At 31.8% G+C, this 18334-nt stretch overlaps 1 protein-coding gene across 1 annotated transcript; it reads left to right on the forward strand.

Moving 5' to 3' along the window:
* Positions 1–245: 245 nt before the first annotated feature.
* Positions 246–3269, forward strand: LOC131655419 (serine carboxypeptidase-like 45). The gene is made up of 9 exons (XM_058925306.1): positions 246–652; positions 736–834; positions 1188–1280; positions 1377–1456; positions 1533–1820; positions 2043–2167; positions 2307–2399; positions 2496–2613; positions 3001–3269. Exons 1-9 carry the CDS (start codon positions 304–306, stop codon positions 3148–3150), a joined length of 1395 nt encoding a protein of 464 aa, XP_058781289.1. The 5' UTR covers positions 246–303; the 3' UTR covers positions 3151–3269.
* Positions 3270–18334: the final 15065 nt, after the last annotated feature.

Here is an 18334-nt window from a genome sequence, read left to right on the forward strand (position 1 = left end):
AAGTCCAAGTCTATAGTAATATATTTTTGTTCTTTTTGATGTAGGGTATACTCACTTATATAGACAAGACCCAGCACACCTTGGTCATTGCCTCTGTCACATCTCTTTCAACACCATTTTTCAGGCCTGCCATTAAAAAAAGTAAAAATTGTAATCATAATTCTACACAAATTCCACCCACCTCATTACCCCACCACACTTACCCCCCAACCTTGTACCAACAACTCATCATTTTAAATACACCCCATCACTCTTTCCCCCTTTACCACCAAAACATCTCTTCTTCTCTTCATTTCTCAAACCATGGCATTTCCTATCTTACTTCTTCATCTTACTTTTTTCACCTTGAAGGTTTTCTCTTCTCATTCTCATCCTCATTCTCATGCAGACAGAATCATTTCCCTCCCTGGACAATACCAAAACATAGCCTTTCAACAATTCTCAGGCTATATCACAGTTGATGACAAAGAACACAAGTCACTTTTTTACTATTTTGCTGAATCAGAAACCAACCCTTCTTCTAAGCCTCTTGTTCTTTGGCTCAATGGTGGACCTGGCTGCTCTTCTCTTGGAGTTGGTGCATTCTCAGAAAATGGACCCTTTAGACCAAATGGTGAATTTCTCATCAAAAATGAACATAGTTGGAACAAAGGTATATAGCTTCTTCCACAATGACATACATGCATTCATTTTGAATTCTTCAAGTGATTGTCTTGTTCTTTTTGTTGTGTTCAGAGGCCAATATGCTGTATTTGGAGACACCAATTGGAGTTGGATTCTCTTATGCAAAAGGTAGTTCTGCTTATACAACAACAGTGAATGATGAGGAAACAGGTATTCATTATTGAATCTTTTTTGGTACTAAAAATGTTTCTCTTTAGATACTTCCTTTTAAATCCTACTTCTATAGGCAAAAGTAGTATATTTATGTATTTATACTTTCTTAGGCTTTTAAAAAGTTTAGATAAAGATAAAACAGTGATTTATTGTGTATAATGTAATGTCATCACTAACTTTTATATGCCACTTTACATTATTATTCTTCATGTCTTGTTCTTTAATCAAGCATTAAACTGTTATATACTTTTTATATCAGTATGTATGATAATGATAATGATGATGGTTATGATTTTTTTTTTTTGTACATGTTTTTGTAATCTGAAATGGTGCTTTTTTGAATTGTTAAGCTAGGGACAATCTAGTGTTCTTGGAAAGATGGTTTGATAAGTTTCCTCAATATAGAAACAGAGATTTGTTTCTAACTGGTGAAAGCTATGCAGGTAAATTTTTCACCTTTGATTCTAACACTTAAAAGCATGTTAATGTTACACATTTTATTTATTGGTTGAAAATATTTGTGATATGTTTCATTTCAGGTCATTATGTTCCTCAACTTGCAAAGCTTATGATTGAAATGAACAAAAGAAACAAGATATTCAATCTCAAAGGCATAGCTGTAAGAAATGCTGGTGATTCTGTTGTTTGATTATCTATGTGTGAAAATTGATGCTAATGTGAAAATTGGGTTGCAGTTGGGGAATCCTGTTCTGGAATATGCAACTGATTTCAATTCAAGGGCTGAATTCTTTTGGTCTCATGGACTGATATCTGATTCAACTTACAATATGTTCACTAGAGTGTGTAATTACTCTCGCTATGTTCGTGAGTACAATAGAGATTCTGTTTCATCTGTTTGTTCAAATGTTATGGGATTGGTGAGCAAAGAGACTAGTAGATTTGTGGATAAATATGATGTCACTCTTGATGTTTGTATTTCCTCTGTGTTGTCACAATCTAAGGTTATTTCTCCTCAACCTCAAGTAAGTCTCTTCTCTAGTACTCTTTCATTTCACATGTTTTCCATCACTTCTGGACTATGAAGCACAATCATGACACGACTTGTTGACACCGATAAATTTCATCGGTCGGTGTCACACATTGACATGACTCCGATGTGAAGTGGCTGTGCTACGTAGCTTCTAGTTATTGATTTTCAAGTTTAATAACCAATGTATTTTGATTGTTGTCATGTGTCCTTGTAGCAAGCAAAAGAGATGATAGATGTGTGTGTGGATGACAAGGTTACAAACTACTTAAACAGGAGAGATGTGCAAGAAGCACTTCATGCAAAGCTCGTCGGAGTTCGCAAGTGGGATGTATGCAGCAAGTAAGTCATTCTCAAAGTTTTAAATTGCAGTTGCGTCCGCATTTCTCGATATTACACAGAATCACATTTAAACATAATCGTTACGACCTCATTCACAATCGATCTATGAAATGACTGTTCTTTGTTATGTTGATGACAGTGTTTTGGACTATGATTTGCTTAACTTGGAAGTGCCAACACTTCCTATTGTTGGATCACTAATAAGAGCTGGAATTAAGGTCCTAATTTACAGGTACCTTAAAGGCTAAAACCTAAACTTTTCCTTCTCAATTTGATTTAGTGCTAAATTAACATAACCATGTGCACTGATTTTTTTTTTTTGCTATAGTGGTGATCAAGACTCAGTGATTCCACTGACTGGAAGCAGAACCTTAGTTCAAAAATTGGCCAGACAAATAGGACTGAATACAACAGTCCCTTACAGGGTCTGGTTTGAAAGACAACAGGTAAATATATATTATATTGCTTATTTGAATTGTTGAGAACTCATCACTTCAAGAATGTTGGCTCCATTATTTAAGAGAACAGAAAGCCCTCAGTGGACTGACTAGGGAATACTGACTAGTCTTTCCCCCAATGTAGAAAGATCCCTTTCCCTTGGCTTTAGTCTTTGTCAATTGGCTTCTCTGGAGACTTAGATTTTATTCTTTCTTTGAACTTTCTTATGTCTCTATTCACAACAATAGTACTAAGAAAGCACTTATTCACTATTATCTATCATCACATCGAGTTTTGTGTAAGCCCTCGAGTATAATGCATTGCGACTACGAAGTATTGTCTGTTTTATCTGGTTTGAGTTTTGAGAAACTAATGTGAGTTTGAATGAAACATAGGTTGGTGGATGGACTCAAGTGTATGGAAATATTCTGTCATTTGCCACAGTGAGAGGTGCTGCACATGAAGCTCCTTTCTCACAGCCAGAAAGATCACTCGTGCTATTCAAATCATTCTTGGAAGGAACCCCTTTGCCTGAAGTTTTCTGACAAACCCTTTCACTTTAGTGTTTTAAAGGTTGTATTGTAAATAAGCATTATCCTTTAATACCAAATGATGTATTAACTGTGCAGAATGTCAAAAGAAAAGTGTTATTACCTTTTTGGCCTTTTTGGTTTTCAACCTTTGTACTTGAGTTTTTTGTGTGCTAGAATGAACTGTTAAGTGTATTGAAAAGAGATTATGTAAAAAAGTTGTTGAAGAGAGTGCAAGTGGATTCTTGGTTTGAAGTCTTAGGCCAACAAAAAGGTTTGAAATTAGGTGTTGATTAGAAAAGATTTGGTAGAATAATTGAGCGGATGACAAAAATGTCAATTCAGAAAAGATGTAGTCAAGTACAAAGTGTTGGCCTAAAAGAGCAACTTTTGTACAGAAAGGGAACTTCTGATACATTTTGTGCTCTGCAAACTGCAAATATTCCAAATAAACAGTAACAATATTCAAAAACTATAAAGTGACAAAAAGAAAGAAATGGCTCACACAAATCTTTGTGTTCAAGAAATGTTTTGTATTTTTAACAGTCAACTGAATTGATTGCTTACTTTTTAGTATCAATTAATAAAAAATACACACAAATATTGTTTTTAATTTATAAAATGAAGAAGGAAAAAGAGGTCTTAAACTAAAAAGTCATGTAATTTTTCGAGTGTAATTTGATCGTTTATATATATATATATATATATATATATATATATATATATATATATATATATATATATATATATATATATATATAAACCTTTACATTTATTTAGGCAATGTTGTTAAGTTTTTTTATTAGGATAAGTTAAGGGATTGAAGTTTGTATAAAAATTTCTATATTATGACAAAAAGTACTCTATATGAGTACATTGTTTATTTAAATAAATTAGCATTTCTAGTTTAAATAAATGTCGCTTGTAAATAAATTACGTAGATGAAAAAAAATACATCTTAAATCTAATTAATATAAAGAACTGAACTTGACAAAAATAATAATAATAATAAATAGACATAATAGAAACCAGTAGACATAGAAAGTGTAAATTAAAGGTAAAATACATAATAATAATAATAATAATAATAATAATAATAATAATAATAATAATAATAATAATAATAATAATAATAATAAAAATAAAAAATAGACATAATAGAAACATGTAGACATAGAAAGTGTAAATTAAAGATAAAATACATTCTTAGTAAGTTAGATGTTCCGATGTAATCCAAATTTTAATTAGTTTAGTTTAGTTTAGTTTCATTTATAAGTTTTATTTGGTTTTGCAATTGAATTTGAACTAGTGTATATAAATTTAAAGTTAGTCTCAGCATGGAACCATTTTTACATTTTGTGAAATTGAATTGAAAGAAAAAATTAGTTACAAGGCTTTATAAAGTCTGGGTCTGTCCTACGATAAATTTGAAAAGCCTGAGTCGGCATGTGGCCTATAATAGACTCTTGTTTTTGGTCTGACCTGACCTTTTTAAGAGTCTGGTCTAGCCTAAAAGCTTATTTCAAAGCCTATTTTTCATTATAGTTTTTAATTAATGCATATTATTTAAGAAACCTTATAAGTCGTCATATTTATGCATATATGGGCCGGCTTATTTAGTCTTTGTTATAATATATGAGTATATATAGGCTTGCATATTTAGCATTTTTTCTAATAAACATGCAAATATAGGCTGATCTATTTAGCCTATTTTTAATATACATAAAAATATAGACCGGCCTATAAGGGCTTGATAGACTTTTTTTAATAGCCTAAGTCTGGCCTATTTTATTAAATAGACTTTTAAAAAAGCCTAAGCTTGACCTTTTTATTAAATAAGTCTGGTCTGACCTTATATAGGCTAGGATATAGGCCCCTGTAGGCCGGCCTGACCTATTCCCACCCCTACAAGTTAGTTACAATTTTTTTTTATACTCTCTATCTATCTCTCTAAATTTTTGCATCCCCATCTTCTTCTTGTGCATCACTCAGTTGTAACTCCAACAATTGGTATCCAAAGTTCTGGTTCAATTCATAGAGAAACACGAGTGCACGTGAGGTGTGAGATTGATTTTGTTCCTCAAATTCACATTAAATTGAAGGTCAAAATCGAAGAGAATCACATTTCTTGATTCCCAGGGTTTGAGAAACATGGGTGTTGGTGAGAATTTAGTGATTTGTACAAGAGCGAAGATGAACGACGCTTGAATACAAAGCTTCCAGTCTTCTATGGAAAGAATTAGAATCGGTGGCCGATTTAGATGTTTGTGTTAATTGGCGCTCAAGATGTTCTTGATCTCGTCAATGACGGTTACACGTCGGTTGCAGAGTATGCAACAAAGATGCAAAGAAATGCGCAACGTGAAACGAGGAAGAAGGATCAGAATGCATTGCTCTATATCCACCAGTGTATGAATACGATGGTGTTTGAGAAGATTTCCAACTCAACGAAGACAAAGGCGGTGTGGGACACACTTTTGCGGTGCTATGGTGGAGACGCATCATTGAAGAAAGTGAAGTTGCAGTTCATACACAAGCAATACGAGAATCTCAGCATAAAGAACAATGAGAAGGTGCCTGACTACATCTCCATAGTGATTGTGGTGAAGAATGAGATGAAGGCTTATGGAGAAGCGCTATATGAATAAGTAATCATTAAATAGCTGATTGATTTTGACTCTGGTAGAAAGACCAAGATCAGATGTGCTGATGATGAGTATTCGAATGCCGAAGAAATGGGAATTGTCAAAGTAAAACTGAAGAATGCCAAAACTGTATTGATTAAGGATGTATGGCACATTCCTAGATTAGAGAGCAATCTAATGAGTGTAGGTCAACTGCTTGAAAAAGGGTTTTCAATAATCACAAAGGACAATCTCTTGAAGTTGTATAACTGTAATCAGAAGCTGCTTATGTAGTCTGAATTGGGAAGAAAGAGGACATTCAAGGTGAATGTTGAAATAGCAGACACTCAATGCCTTATTGCAACTAGTGTTAAAAAGGAAATGAACTATGGAACAAGAGATTGGGACATCTGAACTTCAAAAGCTTAGGGCATCTGATTTCAAAGAATCTGATACCTGGAATTCTAAAGATTGTTGCACCAGAGAAATCATGTGATATATGCATGAGAGAAAAGCAACCAAGATTGCCATTCTCATCAAAAATGCATTCAAGGGCTACTCATGCTTTAGGTGTGGTGAATTTTAATGTATGTGATCCATTTGAATTACCTTCACTTGGAGGAAATAAGTATTTTGTGTAATTTGTGGATGAGTTCACAAGAATGACATGGCTAATACTCATAAACTTCAACCATGAGATATTTTTCGAGTTTAAGAAGTTCAAAGTGAAGGATGGAAATCAAAGTGGACAAAGGTTGAAAAACCTTAGAACCGACGGCGGAGGTGAGTTCAACTCTGCAGAGTTCAAGAAGTTCTCTAAGGATCATGGAATTGAGATTGAGGTGACTACTCCATATACTCCACATTATAATGGTCTTATTGAGAGAAGTAATAGAAATATGTTTGACATGATAAGAAGCATCTTGAAAGAAAATTATCTACCTCACACATTTTGGGATGAAGTTATTGCCACTGCAGCACATGTGTTTAACAAATGTCTAACAAAGAAGTTAAAACAAGTAGTTCCTCTAGTGAAGTGGATTGAAAGAAAGTAAAATGTAAGCCATTTCAAGGTGTTTGGTTATGTATGTTACAAACACGCACGAGATGCTACTAGAAAAAAAGTGGATGACAAAAGCAAAATCAAGTAGCTTATAGATTACCATTGTACAAGTTTTTATAAGCTATGTTACCTAGTCACCAACAAAGTTGAAGTCTGTAGAGATGTCATAGTGAAATAATCACAAACATGAGACTGGAATAAGTCTTAGTCAACCTCAGAAGAACCTTCCTCTGAAGGTTAAGCCTTTGAAGTTAAGCCTGACCTTGAAGGAGATAATGACTCTGAAGGAGATTCTGACTCTGAAGGAGATTCTGACTATGAAGGTGATTATGACTCTAAAGGTGATTCTGAGTCTGTAGGGTATCCTACCTCTAAAGGTAATTCAACCTATAAAGGTAATCCAGCATCTGAAGGTGATTGGCCTTTGAAGGTGGTTCTGCCTCTGAAGATGGACCAGGATTAGAAGGTGAATTTGCATGGTTTCAGAGACCATAAAGAATTGGACGGATACCAAGGAGACTTGTAGACTTCGAGTTGCTGCATGATACTCAGATTGACTATGAAGGTGAATTCATACAGTGTGCCATGATAATGGACTCTGAACATGTCAGCATCAATAAGGCACTCAAGAAGAAAGTATGAGTGAAGGCCATAAAGGAAGAAGTTGAGGAAATTGAATGAAACAAGACATAGGAGTTAACTGTTTTGCCAAAGAACAAGAAAACCATCAGTGTGAAATGGGTTTTCAAGATAAAGATGAAGCCATATGGTTCAATTTCCAAGCATAAAGAAAGATTAGTAGCTAGAGGATTTCTACAATAATATGATTTAGACTACTTTGAAGTGTTTGCACCTGTAGCTAGACATGAAATAATCAGATTGGTGATTGTTATATATGCAAGTAGGAATTGGCCTTTGATACATTTAGATGTAAAGTCAGCATTTCAGATTGGTCCATTGCAAGAAGAAGTTTATGTGTTACAACCTCTTGAATTTGTGATAGATAATAAAAAACAGATGGTGTACAAGCTACATAAAGCCTTGTACTGGTTGAAACAAGCTCAAAAGGCTTGAAATCTGAAAATTGATTCATTTTTCAAGCATCGGGGATTCAAAAAATGTGAAATGGAGTATGGTGTGTATGTGCAGAATACCTCTAATAGCAATGTGATTGTGGTGTGTCTTTATATTGATGACATATTGCTGATAGGAAGTTGTACTTCTTATATAAACAAGTTTAAAAAGGTGCTGATGAATGCATTTGATATGAGTGACCTTGGAAACATGGTATATTTTCTTAGGATGGAGATTTTACACTTTGAAAAGGGAATCATCGTGCACCAACTAAAGTATGAGCTCGAGTTCCTGAAAAGATTGGATCTGATGGATTGTTAATTTGCAGTCACACCTGCAGAAACAAATCATAAAATAGATTCTGATGTTCATGGTGAGGATGTAAATGCTACAACCTTCAAACACTTGGTTGGCTCTTTGAGATATATGTGTAACATCAAGCTTAACATATGTTATGCAGTTAGAATGGTAAGTAGGTTTATGAGTAAGCCAAAGTGGTCACATTACCAAGCTGCATTAGGATACTCAGGTCTGTAAAGGGAACTTTGAGGCATGGAATTATGTTTCCATCTGGAGTGTCAGATGATGTTGGCCTGATATGCTATTAAGACTCAGACTAGTATAGGGACATAGTTGACAAAAGAAGCAATACAAGATACATGTTTATGTATCTACGAGATCATATTTCATGGTGCTACAAGAAGTAACCCGTGCAATGTCAAACTGTGAAACATGATACATAGTTGGTGCATTATCTGCTTGTCAGGCTGTCTGGCTGATAAATTTGTTGTAGGAGCTGAAGTTCAAAGTGAGAAAACCAGTCAAGTTAATGATTGACAACAAGTCACCAATAAATATTGCCAAGAACCCGGTACTGCACGGGAGAAGCAAGCACATTGACAGAAAGTTTTATTTTTTGGGCAATCAAGTTCAGAATGGAGTGCTTAAGATTGTTCACTGTAGCACTCCAAAGTAACTTGCGGATGTGCTGAACAAGGCAATTAAAACTAAACACTTCACCAATTTAAAAAATGAAATTAGTGTTGTTGATTTTAACTTGAGTATGAACTAAGGGATGATATTGAGATGTAATCTAAATTCAAGTTAGTTTAGTTTAATTTTCATTTAGTTTTGCATTTGAATTTGGGTTAGTGTAAAGTTAGTTTTGCATTTTTAGAAATTGAGTTGAAAGAAAAAATTAGTTACAAAACTTGGTTACAATCTCTCTCCACGTGTGTGTAAATTTTTCCATTTTCTTTTTGTGCATCAATGGAGTTGTAACTTCAACATTACATTCATTCTAATTTAGATATTGAAGATAAATTTACATAGTATTTTTCAATTTTTTTTAGCCACATAAATAAATTGTAGAACACTCTATGAATTATATATGTGGGTGAGAAATTAGAAATGCAAAACAATATGTCTAAGAAGAATAACTTATGAGTTGGTAAAAAGAATAACATACATGTGATTTAAAGGGGGTCATGTTTTTTTGAATACCACACTCATGAAATAGAGAATAGGAAAGTGATAAAGAGATATATAAAGAGATATATTGAATAACACATTAAACCAAATAAATTTTGAAGAGGGTATAGGAAATGGGGTGTATGAGAGACATTTCATACATTAATTATGAGCTCTAATTTTTGAATGATCAATTAAATTAGATGTGATTATAATATATGTACTGTAATAGATTAATGAGGAATGAGAATATAAAATATTATAATTATGATTATTCAAAAAGAAATTGATGTGTCATAAATAACATTATGTGGTGTTTGTTTTAATATATTATGATAAATAGTTTAACATTAATGATAAGTTATACTATCGGATAGGTTATTTTCATTGTCATATAACATAAATCAATCTTATCGATTTGTATCAATGCAAGTTACATTTTGAATGTGAGACGGGAAGTTACTATAAGCATCAAATACTATGGAAAAAATCTAAAAATATTTTTGAAAAGACAAATTTCATCAAACACTACGCGAAATACTATGGAAAAAATCTAAAAATATTTTTGGAAAGACAAACTTTATCAAACACAAAAGACTTCAATAGAATGGTGGCCATGGAGACCGTCAACAATAAAAATTTGTCTAATATTTTTGGAAAGACAAACTTTATCAAACACTACGCGAGAAGACTTTAATGGAGTGGTGGCCATGGAAACCACCAACAATTAAAATTTGTCTAATACTTGGTAAAAATGTTGGACTAATGCGTGAAAAGGCATTAATCAATTTGAATATATAGAATTATTTTACTGATAAATTATCGTAATGTTTGGAATTAGTTTTTATTAGCCTCCCATAATATCTAGGATTGCGATTTAAAAGTTTAAAGGATGGGATTTTGAAAGAGAATTAAAAAATATGATACTTTTGTAGAGAACGTTTTTGTAAAAAAATATATATTACTTTATTCTTCAATGAAAAAAATTGGCATTGATGAATAAATTTAAAATAAATATATAGACTCTATGTTATTTTGGTAGTAAAGTTGTGTAATTAAGAATTAATTTTTTTTTGAATATTTTTACAACATTCTCAATTAATAAGTTAAATGATGTTTTTAATTGTCATATAAATATAAATATGTAATGAATGGTGATTAAGTTAAAATTATTTGTAGATTATATTATATTTGTGACATGAATAATGAAAAATATATTTGTAGATTATATTATATTATGCTTACATGAACATACTATATAATAGAATGTTTTATTGGAAAAAATATATAATAGACTAATATCCTATTATATATTAGGGAAATTTTGGATAGATATTCATTATCTTTTCAATAGATTTTACATTACCTATTTTAAATTTCTCAAAAAGAATATGCGTTAAATTATATATATATATATATATATATATATATATATATATATATATATATATATATATATATATATATATATATATATATATATATATATATATATATATATATATATATATATATATATATATATATATATATATATAAATTGTATTTTCATTTAAAAAGTTATAAATTAAGTAAGAATTAAAAAATTTCATATAATTTTTCAAGACATATTCTCAATTTTTTTTATATATAACAAAAAAATATCAAATAATAATTAAATATATATATTTTAATTTCATATAAATATGTAATAAATTATAGTTAAAAAAGTGACTAAACCCTAAATAAATATATAATTTTCAAAGAGAAAAATATTAAAAAATATATAAAAATTGATTTAGGTTGGTGTTAAGTTTTTTTAATTGGATATAAATTAAGGGATTGAAGTCTGTAATAAACAAATTTATATTATGATAAAATGTATTCTATACATTGCATAGATGAATTGAGTACAATGTTTATTTAAATATAATACCGTCTTAAATTTATATAAAATGTCGGTTATAAATAAATTACTTAGTAAATGAAGAAAAAAATAAATCTAAATAATAGAAAATGTAGATTATAAAATACATTATTGCTAGTGTGCTACATATTTATAGATAAAGAACACAGATTTATTTAGTATTTTCCAACCCTTTTTTAGCAGACTATTCAATGAATGGCATAAGTGGGTGAGAAATTAGAAATGCAAATAGATGTAAAAGGAATAACTTATGAGTTGGTAAAAAATAAAATACATATGACAAAAATGTTGGCCTAACACAAAAAAAATAGGGTTAATAGTCATTTGCCCCTCTGCAATAGTAGTGATATTCGGTTTACCCCCCTTTTAAGAAAAAATTTTGTTTTACCCCTGTAATATTTAGGTACCCCCTAAACGTGTAAAAACCAGGGAGTAAAATAAAAAATATATATTTTACAGGGGGTAATTTTCCTTCTTAGGGGGCAAAAGACTTACAATTTTAATATTATAGGGGTAAACCAAAAATTTTTTTTAAAAGGGGGTAAACCGAATATCGCTACTATTGCAGGGGGCAAATGACTATTAACCCAAAAAAATAAATGTGACTCGAAAGTTGTCACGTATTTTTGAATTTCATATTCACAAAAGAACAATAAAAAATGCAATATATCAAATAACATATTAAACTGAAGAAAGCGGTGTATAAGAGATATTTCATGAATTAATTATGAGCTCTAGTATATCAAAATTCACTTTTAATTCCTCTAAAAAATATTTTTAAACAACGGTTCTTATAAATTTTTTTCTTCCATAATTTTGATCTCCGTCGTCAACTCTCATTAACGGAAGCTAACGTGTCATGGCATGTGAAAGACAATTTGTAAAAAATTTGAAAAATTTCTTAGATTACGGAGGTTAAAAACCTCCTCTAAACAAACCCAACAAATTTTATTACAACAACACAAAGTTGTTATAGGCATTTCATCAAATACTCTAGCTGCACTGTTCAAAATTTCAATATTGTTCTCAATCACAGTTGTTTCACCAATAACATTGTTCTCATCGCAGAGTTGTATTCTAATAGACCAAAGACTTGATGAAATTTCTACATATTTGTCATCATATATTTGGTGATTATAAATAGGTGATGAAAGTAATTGAAAGTTGTTACTTGTAGATTTCTTTTTCTTAATCAAATATAGAGTGTATGTGTTTACCAAGCTCTAGCTTAACATCAGGCGATGAAAAAAATAACGTTATTATTCTTCATTTATGAAATTAGTACATACCTACAATAGCCCACTTCTTTATCTGATTATTCTTATAAATTTTTTTGGAATTTCTAAAATAAAGAACCAAGTTAGCTTATATTTCTTCTTAAACTTCAATTGAATTAGAAATGGGGGCATGGAACCAGATAGAATTCAATAAACTTTATAAAATATGTTTAGTTCAGCAGTAATATCTTGTTCAAAAACAAATGTTTTAATTTTTGTAGTAATAAAGATGTACCAAGAAAATTTGTCAATGATTTCTTAGAGAAGTAATTAAGTCTGTGACATTGTTCCTGAGAATGATAAAACATTATGATATGTTTTGGTATAAAAAGGAAGACATTGGAGGTAGTTGAAATGTCTAATTAATTAACATATCATTCTAAATCTCTCGCTATCAAATTAAAATTGTTACTGTTGTTGTAATTGAAATTGTATAACGACCGGCTTCAAAGAACCTTTTAACAACTTCATCCATGTAATTCTTTCATTGCTTAACAGTCACATCTTTCCCTATTGTACTTGGATAACTAGTGAAAATATTGTCTCCTTTAAGAACTGCTGCTAGTTGGATCAACTCCTTTTAAAATTCACTCAGTTTCGCATCTTCATTAGCCTCTCCTTTCCTTAACTTTACTGGTGCTAGAAGTTCCACTACATCAAAATAACACTAAAAAAAATCAACAAAGTGCAAAACATGCTCGAAAAGTTTATTTAATATACATGAATATACGATCAATGTATTATATATTTGTCCATGAGAATGAGGAACTAACCTGGGCAATCATTCCTGGGTTCTTTCCTGGTTTTAACAATACCTTCAAAGGTTCCAGCTCATTGATATCTCTAGGTAAGAAAATCAGGCAAATTGAAGATTTTCTTATTTGATTTGATTAGGTTAGATTTGATTTTTTTTAAACACACTTGTAAGAATGATCTTTGCATTGGTTACTTATTTGTTTCATCTGCTCTAGCCTAAAGAATATTCCTTCTGCAGGAGTTTGAATCTTTAGGCGCATTAATTTCTGAATTGGAGGGTATCAGGTGGGTGATCTTGGAGTTGGGTGTACTTTGTCTTGAGGGTATCAAGTTCTACCACTGTAAGATTTAATATCTAGATTAGGAATAGAGAGATAAAAGAAACTAAAGAGAAGCAGCAAAAAGAAGATGATATTGTTCAATTTGCACCTTGTTCGCAAAGTGTTCGACAAAAGTTCACAATCAATATTTTTCTTTTTTTTTTTTGGCTTTGTTTAGAGGAGGTTAAAAACCCCCGTAATCTCATTCGTTTTTAAATTTTTGCCAAGCTATCCTCCACGTGGCGTGCCACGTAATCCCCCATTAGTGAAAACTAACGGGAGAGACCAAATTTAGAGACGGAAAAATTTAAGAGGATAATTGTTGGAAGGAAAATTTTAGAGGGACTAAAATCAAATTTGCTATATTTATAGGGACGTCAAACATATTTAACCCTTGATTAAATCACATGTAGTTGTAATTTGTATACTATAAAAAGTTTAGTAGGAAATGAAAATAGAAAATATTATAACCATTGTGATGGGTCATAAATAATACAATGGCGCATAAAATGATGAGATGTCGATGAATAGATTTCAGAGTCTTATTTTAGTATATTATAATAGATAATAGATAGTTTAAGTTTAATGACAAATTATGCTATCGTGTAGGTTATTTTCATGTGTAATATTTGGTAATATTAAAATTATCTTCCATGAAAGTTAATAATTATGATAAGTATCAACGCAGGTTATATTTAGAATGTGCAGTAAGTTTACATTATTAGTAGCATGAAATGGTATATGAAAAAAGTTCACCGTCGAGTAAACTCTAATAATGGTTTTTGGAAAGATCATCAGGAATTCGGTCAAAAACTACGTGAGAAGATTTCAATTAAATGGCGGAGACGGAGACCAACAATAAAAGTTTGTCTTATACGTGTCAAGAATGTTGGACTGCGTACCAGTTCACTTACGCCTCATCTTCATAAATCACATAAAAGAATATCATCAGAGAGACTTGATAATGCCATGATAATTGAAATCCAAAATACATTAACCACTTTGAATATTAGTCATGGTGGGAGTGTGAGCCCCACACACAGACTATCTCATTCACTGACAAATTAATATATTACCATTCTCTTGCAAAGTCTGAAGCACGAGTGATTATAAAATGGTGAAATACATGTGTATTTTGCACCCGTGCATACATGACTCGTGATATTTTATTTTCTTAATATTATTAAACGAATCTACCTTTAACATTGGTCGTGACTTAAGTTTGGTTCTAGAGTTTATTGTATGGTTAATTCAGATATCATTAAGAATATACCCGGTGGGGTATATCATAAACCCATGCAAGTATATCAGTTTTAGTTAGACAAACTTTTTTAAGAATATACTGGTGGTATATCATATACTCAAACGAGTATATCAGTTTTGTTTTAGACCGTTTGTTTTAAGTTTGATTTGGGTGGCTAGTGTGTATATAAATACCACCCTTAATTGTAATTGAAACAAACACAATATATACAATAATCAATAACCTCTTTTCCCTCAATCACTCTCTAATTTTCTCTCAATTTATCATCATTTGCAAGTAATATGTGATACAGGTTCCCCAACAAATTAGTATCAAGAAAACTTGTTCGATCCTTAATCTCTAGCCATGGCGAATGGAAGCACTACCTCCAACAAATTCTCACCCAATCAACCAGTTTTTAAGAGGGGGAACTATGATAGATGGTAAGCATAGATGAAAGTCATATTCATATTTCAAGATGTGCATGAAATCGTGAATGATGGTTTGATCATATTATGATGGCAATTGAAGAATCTAAAGACTTGTCAAAGATGAAGCTTGAAGAATTGCAAGCATATCTTGAAGCGCGTGAGATGAGGTTGAAGCAAAGACATTTAGAAAAGGTATCTGAATAGGTATTGCATGCAAAATTCTTCAAGAAGATGAAAGAAAACTCCTTAAGCAATAGCAAAGTAAAAGCAAAATGGAAGAAAAGGTTGAATAATAATGGTGATATTGGTAAGGCTTCAAGAAGACAAAGTGAAACTAGCAAGAATGGTGCTAATCCAAACCAGAAGACTAAGAAGAAGGATGACATGAAGGAGGTTCAATATTATTGTTGTAAAAAGCTTGGTTATTATGCTAGAGACTGCTACTACAACACAAACAATGATAAGGACAAGGGTGTGGCTCAATTTGCTCATGATGGTAGTAGTGAATCTAAAGATGTTATCTTGATGGCTGCAACACATTTGGCTTCAGAGAAAGCAAATGTGTGGTACATTGATACAAATGCAACAATCATATGACAAGAAAAAAGAATTTGTTTTTCAAGTTGGATGAATTAGTTAGAAGATCAATTTGTTTTATAGACAACATCACGGTGACATCGAAAAGAAGGGAACTCAAGGTGTTTGATGAAATATCTAGGCCAATTATAAGGGAACCTTTGTAAACCAACAAGACATTCATGTTTATGATTAATATGATTGATCATAAATGTCTTGCATCAACCACTGCTGAAGAAAAAATTGGGTTTGGCATCAAAGATTTGGCCATCTCAATTTCATGAGTCTTAGGATGATGCATATGAAGAAGATGGTATATGGACTTCCAAAGATTGAAGTGCCAAAGCATCTTTGTGAGAAACAACCTAAACCAACTCGGCCTGCACAAACTCAAAGAGTGACAAGATCAAGCAGAATTATAGCTCCATCAATCAAGATGAATGACTATAAGTGATTTACTGATCAAGCAATTAAGGAAAATGGTGAGCTAATTAAAAAAGGAATAATGGCTGAGTCAGAACCAATTAATTATGTGTAAGCTCTATAGGATGAAAATTGGAAAACTGTAATGGTTGAGGAACTCAAGGCCATTGAAATAATCTGATTAGTTATGGCCATAGAAGCTTACAAAGGTTGGAAGATGCACCAACTTGATGTGAAGTCTTCATTCCTTAATGGATCTTTAGAGGAAGTTTAAGTGAAAAATCACTAGGTTTTGAAGTAAAAGGGAATGAAAAACATGACAAATCTGAATTAAGAATGGTATTATGGTCAATTAATATTGCTTTAATAATATATCCAATGAAGCATATCATAGACTCGAGCTGGAATATCAGTTTTAGTTAGACATATTGCGGGTATATCAGTTTTGTTTTAGACAATTTGTTTTAAGTTTGATTTGGGTGGCTATTGTGTCAATAAATACCACCCCTTATTCTAATTGAAACATACATAATATACACAATAATCAATAATCTCTTTTCCCTCAATCACTTTTTAATTTTCTCTCATTTTATCATCATCTGTCAAAGGGACAACTGATAATGCCATTATCCTCCAAGAAGCTATTCATTCAATGCATAAATCTAAAAAAGAAAAAAGCCAACATGATGTTAAAATTAGATCTTGAAAATGCATATGATCATGTTAATTGGGATTTCTTGGAATGTTGTTTAAAGCGAAACAAGTTTCCTTCCATTACTATAAAGTTGATCATTCAATGTGTAACTAGCTCCTATATGTCTATTCTTTGGAATGAGAGACGACTACCAAATTTTGTTTCGACTAGAGGTTTATATCAAAGTGACCCCCATTCACCGTATCTCTTTGTTATCTGCACGAAATTCTTGCCACCGACAATCATTTGGGCAGTCGATTATGGCCATTGGAAACCTGTTAGGTTATCTCGTAATGGACCCCCTCCATTGCATTTATTTTTTTCCGATGATGTTCTTCTTTTTGCAAAGGTTTCTAACTCCCAAACATGGATCATTTCTGATATCTTGAATCGTTTTTCCATGTTTTCTGGTCTTAAAGTGAATGTTGCTAAATCAAGGTTGTCCTTCTCTGCTACCACTAAGAGGAGTAAAATGGTTTTAATTTTCTCCAGCACAGGTATCAAGCAACTCCTACTATAAAGAAGTAATTGGTTTTTCCTATGGTACACGATCATTTTCAACGCAAGGAATTTGAGTTCCTAGAGAATAAAATTAGCCAGAGGTTAGCATCCTGGCAACATAAATTGTTAAACAAGGTTGGTAGTTTCACTCTAGTAAGGCCGGTCCTGAACTCTATCCCAAATTATTATATGCAAGTGACTTAGCTACCTCAGCCAACTTGTGAGTTTATTGATAAGATGACTAGGATTTTTTTGTGGACCGATAATTCTGACTCTGGTGTGTATCTCGTTGGATAAAATAAAATCACTAAGCCCAAAAATCCAGATGATCTTGGGATCCATAAAGCAAGAGAGACTAATACTTCTATGTTGGGTAAAGTGGTTTGGAATTTCCACCAGGATTGTGATTCCCTATGGGTGCAAGCTTTAAAATATAAGTACATAAGTGAGGAATTGTTCCTAAATATGAAAAAAAAATAGGATAAGTTGCTTGGAATACAATTATGAAAACTCTATTTACTCTTAAAATGACTTTGATTTTAGTTTGGGGGAAGTGAACTCATCTTTTTGGTTTTCAAATTGGTATGGCATCAGGAAACTAGTGGGACATATTCTCTATGTGGATATTCATGACCTGGAAATGCGAGTGAATGGTGTTTACTCGGATGAGAATTGAAACTTTAATTCATTATATAGTAATATTCCTTTGGTTATTTGTGACCGCGTGAAAACGCTTCTCATTTGTTTGAATTCTCTAGTGTCGGGTCGGTTAAGATGGCAAGGAAATTTAGATGGTATCTGTATTGTTCGGGATGGTTATAAATGGCTTAACAAACTAGAA

This window comes from Vicia villosa, linkage group LG3 (assembly GCF_029867415.1).
Source record: "Vicia villosa cultivar HV-30 ecotype Madison, WI linkage group LG3, Vvil1.0, whole genome shotgun sequence".
Classification (NCBI taxonomy): domain Eukaryota; kingdom Viridiplantae; phylum Streptophyta; class Magnoliopsida; order Fabales; family Fabaceae; genus Vicia; species Vicia villosa.